General features: G+C 35.3%; 4 protein-coding genes across 4 annotated transcripts; 1 reads left to right on the top strand and 3 right to left on the bottom strand.

The window, feature by feature from the left end:
* Positions 1-724: 724 nt before the first annotated feature.
* Positions 725-3,703, bottom strand: LOTGIDRAFT_237073 (hypothetical protein; the record flags this gene model as incomplete). Its single annotated transcript, XM_009068793.1, has 4 exons — positions 3,347-3,703; positions 2,653-2,703; positions 1,182-1,377; positions 725-809 (listed from the first exon to the last, which is right to left on the bottom strand). Exons 1-4 carry the CDS (start codon positions 3,351-3,353, stop codon positions 725-727), a joined length of 339 nt encoding a protein of 112 aa, XP_009067041.1. The 5' UTR covers positions 3,354-3,703.
* A 1,904-nt stretch (positions 3,704-5,607) lies between these two features.
* Positions 5,608-6,321, bottom strand: LOTGIDRAFT_96029 (hypothetical protein; the record flags this gene model as incomplete). Its single annotated transcript, XM_009068792.1, has 1 exon — positions 5,608-6,321. A coding segment is annotated over one exon (714 nt), but the record flags the coding sequence as incomplete, so codon positions are not given.
* Positions 6,322-7,192: 871 nt separating this feature from the next.
* On the top strand, positions 7,193-8,464 carry LOTGIDRAFT_170151 (hypothetical protein; the record flags this gene model as incomplete). The annotated part of the gene is made up of 1 exon (XM_009068791.1): positions 7,193-8,464. The coding sequence occupies one exon, from the start codon at positions 7,193-7,195 to the stop codon at positions 8,462-8,464; it is 1,272 nt and encodes a 423-aa protein (XP_009067039.1).
* Positions 8,465-9,432: 968 nt separating this feature from the next.
* LOTGIDRAFT_237071 (hypothetical protein) lies at positions 9,433-11,160 on the bottom strand. Its single transcript, XM_009068790.1, has one exon. The coding sequence runs from the start codon at positions 11,116-11,118 to the stop codon at positions 10,084-10,086; it is 1,035 nt and encodes a 344-aa protein (XP_009067038.1). The 5' UTR covers positions 11,119-11,160; the 3' UTR covers positions 9,433-10,083.
* Between the last annotated feature and the right edge of the window lie 1,789 nt (positions 11,161-12,949).

The following is a 12,949-nucleotide window of genomic DNA, read 5'->3' as shown; positions in this document are numbered from 1 at the left end:
AAGAATATGAATGTATTGTGTATGTACTATAATGGTATCCCTTTAAGGTAATCAAACTGTCGAATGCCATAAATGAATCCTCAAATAGGTCTTGCCTGTGGTCTCATCACTTCCCAGATATGGTGAAGCAATTAAACAGTTAACGCTAGGTTCCAAACCTTTAGATCTTTTCTTTTCGTTTCAAAGGTACTGCATTTGATCTGACACTCCTAGGGATATTAGTGTCCCAGTTTAGGAACCAGTTGGTAAAATTGTATAACATTGGTCATATTTTCAAAGTAGAACAACAGGTTACTGGTCAGTCGATTTATATTGGTCAATCGGCCATTCTTCTGACCAAGTTTTATAAACCTACTAAAATATATGTTATGTCATGGGAACTTACCCTCTAAAACTTTCAACCCAGGCCCTCGGCAATTTGATGTCTCTGTAAATTGAAAAATAAGATTTGAAAAACTTGTGTAACCCGTTCTACAAGTTTTATAGATCTTGTGATTTGGTAATGACAAAGGTAATACAGGATGGTTGAAGAACGTCTGATTGATATCATGCACTCCGGAAACCTTTTCAATATGAAAATAATCAGTTTATTGAAAACATAAACGCAGAATATTATGAACATTATAGGAAAGCGTTGACAATCCCTGCCCCAAAGTCGAAATGTGTCGATAAGCAATATTGTAGATTATTATGAAATTTATGGATTTATTCACATCATTGATACTTACACTTCTCGAAGTTTATCTGACTTGGCACCACCTGCTCCACCAGCAGCCGCACCAGCACCAGCCGCAGCCGCCGACTTCTTCCTAAAAAATTAACGGCCACAGACTGTGAATTGGAGGTTTTATGTCTTACCTTTCTGCTAGCCATTGTAGGACAGAAAATAATATAATTAAATGTTATGGTGATATATAATCTTTTAATTTTCGAGATAATGTTTGAATATCTTATTCTTATTGTTCAACTGAATCAACGGGGTATCGTTAAACAAAATATCTTACCACCAATTCAGTCTTAAGTATGGTACGTCTTAATGTAAATTTCCTCACGACAAATTCGATTGTTTTTTGTGAAATAAGGCCTGGATTTCTGAACATATATTTACATATAATATATTATGTGCTCCGCGCCTCTACATGTCGTTCAAATCTTACATAAATATACAGTTTGTATCTTACCCACAGCAGCCGGCTAGACATGGACACAGTTTGAGACACAATCCTGCTGGACAGAGGCAGCAGAGTATACAAAGCAGTAGAGGTAGGAGTGCAGCTAGTCCAATTAACCCAGCGGCTAAAGCTGCCGTATCATCACCACTTAGACCAGTAACAGCGGCGCCTCCGATAGGTATATCTCTTATACCATCTACCTTACCTACAATACAATAATAAAACCATTATACATAAGTCATAAACTGTTATTTTAAGTCAAATCTCACTGACAACGATGAGAACAGGTAAAAGCTAATACAGGACGCATCAGTACTTTGGTTTTGGTGTTCAGAGGGATGCGAGCTCGTTGCTCAGTGATAATTGAACGTAAAACATAGAGATAACAGGAAGCGAATAGGACAGGACAGGTTTTTCTTTTTTCTGTATTATGGAAAGGGACTAAATGGAGAATATTTTGTATTCTCTCCGAGTCAATCGTTCTATTATCATAATCTTGCACAGAAACGCCGACATTTAGTGACATTTCTTTTTTGTCTTAGGCCTAGTTCATATGTCGATATGTCGATCTTCTGGCGTGTCGAATAAAAAGGATATTTATGTCGACACAAATCATTCAGATCCTCAGTTGATTCAAATAGAACATGTCTGTAGTGCCGTATTAAACAACAAACAATACAAACACTGGGGTTTTGAATGGCTGTCTGAATATTCGAAGGGAGAGAAAGATTTGATATAATATACTTGCTGTCGCACTATTAGACCAGAGTTATTCTTGTTTGACCTTTTTATGATATTTTTTTACCATAGTCCAATTCTAATGACCTTTTTTTTAAACCAATTTTCCAATTTTGAATAAAGACAAAAACTCAATAAAATTTAATATATTTATGATGGGGTTACCCCTTTTTTGAGAAATTCTGTTTCAGTTTTAAAAAGGGAAACAGCTATCAAGAAAACTTTAAGATTGGTAAAGGGACCTTTGAATTACAGACTACTACATAAGTGTCATTGTATTCAATCATTTATAATCCTATACAATCTCAACGATTTTCAATCAATTGGCAGCTCTATTCTCTATATTTTTAGCCAATGTGCTGGTTTGAGATAAAATGGAGTAAAACCAAGAAATTAGGGGAATCCCTTATTATCATATAATTGTAATATCATTAGCATAATATATTAGTAAAACTCGAAGGACGAAAATTTCGACGTTTGAAACCATGCCGCGCTTACGTCGTTCAACTCGATACAAGATGACGAAAAGAATGACAGGTCGACACAAATTATTAATCACGGCAAATGGATTCAAACGTTGAACTTTTCATGTGCCAAATTTTCATATTAAATTCGGCACATCAGAAGATCGATGTATGAACTAGGCTTTACTTTACAATAAGGAAATATCTCATATTCAATTGCTCATGAACATGGGTAACATGGTGAAGTGTGATATTATATAAGTTAAAATTGAACCTACCCCAAGCCGAGTTAGCACAATAACAATAAGGATCTATATTCCAGTATTCACCTGTCAAATAAAATATATTTATTATACACTACTAGTTTTATTGTAGCCGTTAATATTTGTTTTTCAATCAATAATTTCATCTTAAAGGAGCACCTTCACTATCTGTTCAACCAAGCATACCTTACTTTTAGAAACAGGAATTATTCACGTTTGAAAGTTAAAAATTCGACTCGAATTTTAGTGAGACTATTATGTCATACATAGAAATATAGAAATAGACAGTGAAATTTCTAGTTTGAGGTATATTTGAAGAGATTATATGATTTTCGTGCGTTTTAGTATTTGTTAAGACTATTAAAGCACAATAAAGACCCAAATCAATTCCCAAACATACCGACTGTTCCCCTGTAATAAAGTTTCAAGTATGTAGTAATTCCGAAAGGCTTTTTTTTAAATTTCAAATTCTTATTCTGTCAAGAGGCACCAACGCCATATTTAAATAATTGGTCAGCCATCATATGAATTTAATTTTTGATTCAGATTCTAAACTTTTTGGCACAGTAAACTTCAATTTGCAATATTTGTTGATAAATGTTCAATAACAAATAATTACATGTCAATAATTAGTCTCGAACTACTAATAGTAAATAAAAATATAATCAACTATTGGTTACAGAATAAAGTTAAATATTCTTAATCTTACCTTTCATATTGACAATTAGAATTCACAAAATCCGAAAATTAATTTTTAATCCAACAGTACAATCGGTAGTGGACTTGGTCACGTCTGTCTCGAAATGCGTCTGAATTCAACTGAATTTGAATTAAACCAAATCCAGGACAAATTTCACCTGGTATTAATATTTAGAATATATTAATCACTTCTAATTATCTTGTTTTAATTCTACTGCAGGTAAAAACACGGCAAACAAGTTTATAGAACATCAAAAACCTTTCAGAGGTGTATTCAATTACTGGATCTCACACCGCCCAACACAACAAATTGTAGAGTTGTACTCTTGAATATATCATAACTTGTAGTACATTTATTCGTGAAAAGCTATCCATAAATGTGTTCATGTACGGAAATCGAGCACACCAATATGAATAAAGTCATCGCGCGAACCTTATGTATTTGTCAGTCAAGTTCAACCCCTAAATGGTCGCCCACGGCATCCAGCTGTCAAATTAACTCTCGAGATAAATTTGTTAGTTTGTGTAAAACATGGTCAATTCTTGTTCAACAAGTTGATTATTAATTAGTGAAGAGAATATTTAGATGTACATATATAGAAATAGAATTAAGCAGTATTTAAACAGTAAAAATATTTTGAATGGTTTGACTATTATAAAGTTAAATAATACAGATCAATCGAGGCTAAACTGTTGTTTGTAGTTATTATTATTTACCGTATACTAATATCGTATCTGTATTTGTGTTCTCTGTATATTAATTTTTAGAGTTATATTTCAATATATTATGTTACTGTCCCATGTTTGAAACGATGTTATATTATGGTGGAAAGCAACCCGATAAGAAGTTTTCGACTTCATTAAGATAAATATTGCATGTATAAATGATAATAATACGTGTTCAAAAATGGACAGATTCAAAAGTCGTTAAATGGAAACTGTAGGCCATAGTATTAGCGTCCCCTTCCGCGAGTTGTTTTTATTTCAGACAGAGGATTGTTCGATTTGATAGTTTGGGTTTTAATAAAATGAAACTGTTTTTATATTTTTCTCTGTCAAATCAGAATGTCTTTCAGAGAGAAAGTATATTCAATATTATTTTTAATTTTTAATGTAACATTTAATTACATGTGATAATTTAAATAAGGACACCTGTGAGAGTGACACTACTGACCTCTAGTGGACAATGTTTCCGGATGTACAATATAATTCTTACACTGTTAAATACCACAGGATCAGGTCAAGTGTAAGGGTTAATGTAATGTGTAATTGTATCATTTTATTATCATCTCATTGGTCATCTTGCTTTAGTTGAAAAGTTGAAATGAATCTATATTTAATAACTATTGTTAAACCGTTATGTAGCCATGTATTAAAGAAGTGTGTTTTATCTCATAATAATTGTCTTGTGTTTTATATGTGCTCCTCGTTTATAAATGTCGTTTAAATCTTATAATAACAGCAGACCAAAAGCATGTTTCAAAATACCTGCTGGAATATTATGTTGTGTCAGATTGGTAGTAGGTTTTGTAGAATCCCAGAAACCACATCTGCCCTGATGGAACTGTTTATAACCGCTTTGGAAATCACTTTTCATAACGTTTAAATAAACGTAAGAGCATATGATAGATATAGTATATATTTATTGATTGATGTGGTTCATTACTAAAAATAGATACATCTCCTACTATTATATTTTAAATGTGGCTAATAAACAAAACATAAAATTAACATAACAAATTCATGCCAACAATGATTCTGTTTGTAGTTAGGTAAAAAGTCAAAAATGATGCCAAAAATGTTTTTCTTTTTGAACGTAGGGCTAGAAGACGTCCAGGATTATTAGAGTTCGTCTCGATTAGACAGGAGTTGCCCGGCTGCATCTCTAGGTTCATCTCCAAGTTTCAATTTCTGATCTATTGTACCAAACACATCCTCCATTGACAGTAATTCATCCCGTAATGCCAGGTTCTTTTCTTCATTTTCATAAAGTAACTCGTCCATGGTGCACAACCCGTCCTGGTCGTGATCAATATAGCTTATAATATTATCACCAATAACCTTCAGACTGTCTATCTCTTTCTTAAGGAAATCGTAGCCATCATAGTGAATAATATCAGGAATAATCAAATTTATGATCTCCTTAGCCGTCATTGTATTGTCCGGCGCATTTCTGAGTTCTGATGTTACTTGTTGCAAGAACGCTGACACAATATGGTCTTCACGTATTTGTAAATTTTCCAATGTGTAAGATTCATCGTACGTTTTGTTACAAGTGTCCAAATCAAAATCAGCGATACCTTGCCACCATATATTGGTAGCGATGTTGCTATTGAAAGATCGTACTTGATGAATCCAACCATAAGGTATATACAGACAATCACCAGCATCAATATGAGCGTGAATATATTCTACCTTCGCTAAACCAGGGTATTTCCTCATATCCACTGAATCAACATCAACTGACGAATATCCACCCTCTAATCTGTCGATATGAGATAAATGTTGATATTTGTGTGGATTGACCAAGACAAAGTGTTTAGATCCTCTGTAAACACAATTCAGATTATGATAAGAGTCCACATGAACCACTGAACTCGTTCCGCCACCACTGAACCACATAATAGCCGTATCTATCATCTTGTTGACCATATCGCCACATTGAAGACAGTGCTGTAGCCTTAAATCTTTCCTTAAGAAGTTGGGGACCGATCCAATCATGTATAACTGCGACTTCCGGTGTGTCGTTACGAAAACTTTAAAATTGACCGCCTTCGTAGGTATTCCTCGGATTTCTTTCTTGTGGTATTCCACTTCAACTTGGGTGTTTGGAGGTATGTCCAGTTTCAGGAAGTATTTATCTGTCCATTTGGTGAAAGCCGGGTGATCTACAACTGCTTTCTTCATTTTGATTGGTTTATCCGGGTGAACATATTCCTTGTAGAAGGTTACCGGATCTGGAACTTCCGTTATTTCATCTATATCAACTCCCTGTCCGGCACCGAATGGCTTCAGATGACCGGGATGTTCCGAAAAATCACCAAGATCTTCATAATTTATAAACTCTGATCCCGAAACTTGGTGTAATGTCCAAACAAGACAGAGATACAAATATAATATATGGTACATGAGATCCATTCTTGTCTTCGATCAATGTTAAATACAACTGAGATCAATGTTAAATACAACTGAGATCTACTAAATCATTCCGGATATACTGCCTTTTTAACAGCTGTTGTTTATGATGTACGAGAGAATTCTCACACATCTCGTCTATATCCACTTGTATCGTGTAGTGGTTACAGAAAAATTAAATCAATACATTAATCATTAGTTAAAATCAAAAATAGGATCCAAAGAGATTAAAACAATAATCAACGTACACTGCAGGCTAAAGAAAATAAAATATCAAAATGTTGGTTTATGGTCTGAGAAATGTTCGGAAAGCACATGATCAACACCTCCGAAACTGTGTCTGTGTGGTATTTGAAGAACAAAACACAAGATCTTGCGTCATGAGGCGACACTGGCTGGTGAAATGAAATGAAAGCCTTGGTGTAATAATCTAAAAAAGAAAATTAAGAAAAAATGAAATCATACTCCAAATGATCCCCCCCCCCCACCGCAATTATTTTTTATTCTTTTCCAATTACCTGATCTATTGTATTGTGTGTCATTTATTGATTAAATTCAAAAGTGACAAACAGATGATACACTATAACTGACAAAACTCCTATTGCTTTTCACACGAAATCTACATCCTAAAAATCTGTTGACGTTACAAAATATCACAGGTAGAGAGATCCTGGTATTAGGAACAGATGGTAACTTCCGTTGGGTTCAGAATCAAGTGAATATGGATGTCCAGACTCTAACGAATGTTTTATTTACCCTGATTTCTTCGTTATTTTCTTGTGTAACTCTGTATGAAGGCTCGGATACTAATCACTATTTGGCACAAGAATATGGACATTTAAAACCGTTTGGAAGTGGTCGACCAATACATAATGTGGAAACGATAGCGGAATTTCCAGATCCAATTACGTTTAACACTGAGTACTTCACCCAACAAAAACCAGTTTTAATCCAAGGAGGCGCTAAAATTTCTCCAGCGTTTGACTTATGGACAGATGATTATTTCCTGAAGCAAGACCTGCAGAAACCTGTCAACATCAGTGTCGAGACGTTAAAAAAAGAAGTGAGGGGACAGAACATGCTTGAAATGGATTTTAAAGAATTTGTGAAGATTTATCCTAATTCGACTTACTATATGGTAGACCTTGTTCCAGAGTTCATCCAGAAGGATCTGGTTCTACCTTTCTCGTTACAGTGTCCGGATTTAATGGGAGGTGGTATTGATGAGGTGATTATGTGGTTAAGTGGCGGAGGAACCAGCTCAGTAGTACATAGTGATCCTTCAGACAACCTGAATTGCGTCTACCGAGGTACCAAAGATTTTATCATTGTCGATCCTCTCAAATATGGCGAGTTAGTTCCCTTCGATAGCGAAGATCAGTCGCATTCGTTACTGGACGTTGATAAAGCAGATTATGTGAAATATCCTGGATTGGCCAAAGTTGAGTTTATCCATGCTCACCTGGAACCCGGTGACTGTCTATACATACCTGCCAGTTGGATCCACCAAGTGAGATCGTATAACATCAATCTGGCGGTAAATATCTGGTGGAGCAACCTGTTTACCCAATATATAGATACGGACACCTGTTTGAAACAGTTCGACCAAACCATAACTCTCGATAAACTGGAATTCGCTGGGATAGGAAAACCTTTGCTGATACGATATTGGTTACTTCCTAAACTGAGCAGTCGATCTTCCAAATCCATCAGCGAGTCTGAAATGATTGACTCTCTTAACTCTGAGTTTCTATTTGGGTTGAGATTACAACAGAAGAGACTTGGTGCTATAGAGGACATGTACAAGAAGTTGTTTAAGAAGCTAGACGAGAATAACGACGGTCTGGTGACAATCAAAGAGTTTATGAAGATCCCACCGAAACAATTAGAACGTTATGATGTTATACTTCATTACACAGATAAACTCCGCGCTTCATTGGACCCTAAAGTTTTGGCTGACGAATATTGGAAAATAACACATTATGAATTTTAAAATAGAGTTGTTGAGAATTTAGTTATCTTATATATATGTTTGTATTTCCTGTTAATCAAGCATAAATCTCATAATTGATAAATGAATTTAAATTTCTATGTAACTGTCCGTAGAAACCAGGACAGTTTAGCTGTTGACTGTTATGTGTTGTTTTTAAATGAATGATTTTATTGAATTATTACAGCTATCTTTCTATTTCTTTTTATGGTATAATTTCAGTCCATTTATTTGCTGTGAAATCATTGTATTGGAATTGGGAAAGGTTTCGTAAACCTGAAGTGATCATGTCTTGATTGTATATAATAGGTTATACTAAGAAATATAATAATTGTCGAAAGCCCCATTCCATTGTTGTGGAAGTTTAGAGTGGCATCACTCCTAGAGCGTTATTCATACCCAAAGTGTATTATTAACGGTCATCGGTCATGGCAAAAAGGCTGAAAACGTCGTTAACTGTGGTGTTATGGACCTATATATCTCTAAGTGCTGTTAAATTCATATTTTGTTAGATAAATAAAATAGAGGAAAAATGGTACTTATTATAATCTAATGATTAATTCATCAAGATTATCTGAAAGTAAGCCCAAATAAAGTGAATTTTAACCAAACATAAATCTAGTACGAAACTTATACATCCAAATAACATCTTCCGAACACAACAATAACGTTTGTAGGAATTATACAGGAGACATGAGAGTATTCCATTGGTTATCATTAAAGGCAACTTACATCGATGATATTCTTCGTCCGCCAATCTTACCATTTCTCAAACAACATTACATGGTGTCTTTTAAGGGAAGCTGAGAAGACGAACCCAATCGGACCAGAGTCAGCAATATACAGCTTGTGGACTTTTGAAGTGAAAGAATTTGAAATGGTCCCCCTATCAGTCTCCTATCAAGTTTTACGTTATAATTTTTTGATATAATCTCAAATCTGATATTTAAGTCGGTATTGACTTGAATGTTACAGTGCTAGAATATAATTTATTGACCCACGTGATAAAACAACAACAACATGATTATTCTGTGAATGATAACATAATACAGGATAGAAATAACATGTTCTACAGATTCACAGAAAAACACATTTTATTCAATTTTAGAAATATATGTATCTACCAAGTACTTGGCTAGCACAATGTTACAATAAAGTGAAGTATTATTGTGTTATTCAATTTGACATTAATACTACATTCATAATCAGACAAAATGAAATCAGGTTTTATATCACATTGTTACCAAGAAAAGTGCAGTATAGAATAATTAATCCTTACTTCTATAGAAGAGGTAAATATAGACGTTATCCAGATAGGAAGGACATTAAATTTCCTTCAACTTCTCCTGTTAATAAATAATGACAACTATTCGGTTATTTCACAGCGTTTTCACGGTTAGATAGTAATAATACCTAGCCTAGTGTTATTCACAGATACACCTGTAAAGAGTGATCAACTAGTGTAGAGCACAAATTGTTTCTTCTCTTCCTTTTCCCGTTACTTTCACAGCTGTTTTCGATGTATCAATCCACCTCGATAACACGTCAGCATGCCTTCTGACCACATAAAATCAAGCAAGAACCTTAAAGCATGACCCACAAACAAGATTATAGAATGTCTTTCATTCATAAGCCATGTAATAACTATTGTTGTTTTTGTGTCGAAATCGCCAGGTCAGTCTCTTCCAGAAATTGTTTTCCTTTTGTAACGGTGAAGGTGGTCCGTCGTAATATTCCCCTCCACCATGTATAGGAGCACTATCACCTGAGAAGTCCGAATAGCCGTGACGGGCTTCTAGAAAACTTTCATACGATTGTTCCTTACCCAGGGGGTTGATAAAGTTATCAACGTCCCCACCGTCACTACTGGACGATATCTTACGAGACAGATTCACGTGCTCTGAATCTTTGACGATTGTCTTCGAATCTGCGAATGAAAAATCACGAATTTGAGAGTGCCTTTTCGCAGTGTTTGTTTTTGATTTCGACGTACCGAACAAACTTTTGACTTTGCTTTCGCGTTTCTGATACCGAGAAGGTCGTTTGATTTCAGTTTTGCTCTTTTTCTCAAAAGCTGGAATAGACGATCTGGGTTGAGGTTTCTCTGAGCGCCACGTTAATCCGCCATGGTTCGAATCGTCATCCTCGTCAAGAAACTTTGAGAAGTCCTCGCCACCGTAGTGTCTATGAAGCGGTTTACTGAGGTCGACTCGTTCATGTATCTCGGCGTAAATAGTTTCATCGTGATAATCCGGGGGAGGGATGACAACACCATTTATCATTTCAGACTTCTCTACCCTAGCAGCCTCCTGTTTATTGAACACCGGATTGGAAGTCTCCCTGGTTCTCTGTGGGCGATCCTTTTCCTGGTAATCCGCTGGAATATCCTCCTCTTGAGAAATCGGATGTAAAATAATCGGTACGTCTTTATCGCCGATGATATACGGCTGGGACGTTGTGAAGCTGGTAACAGGATCCTCACGGGGAATGAGCACGTTGACCATTGGATCTTCAGTAAGAATCTTAGGAGTGTATTGATAGAATTTCGGTGGCTCTTTAACATTTTTTGTGTTTTTTACTTTCGTTTTCTTGTCTTTTTTATTATCGTCTTTGGTTACAAATAACTCACGAACGTGAGGACCTCTGTGAAAAGCCATTTTGATGTTCAGGACGGTCTATTCACTCATTTGCTATCCTGAAAATAGAAAAATACCGCATATTATTGAGCGTAAATTTGGCAATATACTGCAGAAGAGTAACATGGGTACAATATCTGGGATCCAGGGGATCTATCTCAGCAGAACAATATCTCAAGAAAATATCTTCCCACTTTACAACTAGGTTTTTTCTCAATAAACCAAGATAACTGACACGATCAAAATTTCACATGTAAACTTGGTAAACTTATCCTCGTCCTTGTCGACGCTAGCATCGTTTTTCTTGTATTAAACAGAATGAATTATTATTGGCTAAATCACATAATTAAAGCGTTCTGTCATTATAAAAATGTCCAAGATAATAGTTATAAGCACGACAAGTTCAATCTGAATTAGACCAAGTCTTTTACAACCAGTAACCCAAATAAGAAATCGGTGAAAATATAGGTTGCAATTATCATCCAACAATTATTCCAGATCAGTGACTATATTAAACAGTACAGTTGGGGTGTATCGCTTTTTGTTCTGACTTATATCATAACAGTTTATGACTAGAATGTTCAACCTTATCATACTAAATCACCCAGATACAGCTTGAGCTATCTACAGTACTGCTCTAAAGTTTTACCTAATCATACTAAATCACCCAGATACAGCTTGAGCTATCTACAGTACTGCTCTAATGTTTAACCTAATCATACTAAATCACCCAGATACAGCTGAGCTATCTACAGTACTGCTCTAATGTTTTACCTAATCATACTAAATCACCCAGATACAGCTTGAGCTATCTACAGTACTGCTCTAATGTTTTAACTAATCATACTAAATCACCCAGATACAACTTGAGCTATCTACAGTACTGCTCTAAAGTTTTACCTAATCATACTAAATCACCCAGATACAGCTTGAGCTATCTACAGTACTGCTCTAATGTTTTACCTAATCATACTAAATCACCCAGATACAGCTTGAGCTATCTACAGTACTGCTCTAATGTTTAACCTAATCATACTAAATCACCCAGATACAGCTTGAGCTATCTACAGTACTGCTCTAATGTATTACCTAATCATACTAAATCACCCAGATACAGCTTGAGCTATCTACAGTACTGCTCTAATGTTTTACCTAATCACACTAAATCACCCAGATACAGCTTGAGCTATCTACAGTACTGCTCTAATGTTTTACCTAATCATACTAAATCACCCAGATACAGCTTGAGCTATCTACAGTACTGCTCTAATGTTTTACCTAATCATACTAAATCACCCAGATACAGCTTGAGCTATCTACAGTACTGCTCTAATGTTTTACCTAATCACACTAAATCACCCAGATACAGCTTGAGCTATCTACAGTACTGCTCTAATGTTTTAACTAATCATACTAAATCACCCAGATACAGCTTGAGCTATCTGCAGTACTGCTCTAATGTTTTACCTAATCACACTAAATCACCCAGATACAGCTTGAGCTATCTACAGTACTGCTCTAAAGTTTTACCTAATCATACTAAATCACCCAGATACAGCTTGAGCTATCTACAGTACTGCTCTAAAGTTTTACCTAATCATACTAAATCACCCAGATACAACTTGAGCTATCTACAGTACTGCTCTAAAGTTTTACCTAATCATACTAAATCACCCAGATACAGCTTGAGCTATCTACAGTACTGCTCTAATGTTTTACCTAATCATACTAAATCACCCAGATACAGCTTGAGCTATCTACAGTACTGCTCTAAAGTTTTACCTAATCATACTAAATCACCCAGATACAGCTTGAGCTATCTACAGTACTGCTCTAATGTTTTACCTAATCA

This window comes from Lottia gigantea, assembly GCF_000327385.1.
Source record: "Lottia gigantea unplaced genomic scaffold LOTGIsca_94, whole genome shotgun sequence".
Taxonomy (NCBI): Eukaryota; Metazoa; Mollusca; class Gastropoda; family Lottiidae; genus Lottia; species Lottia gigantea.
The sequence above is the reverse complement of the archived record's forward strand: the minus strand, read 5'-3'. Positions and strand labels throughout refer to the sequence as shown.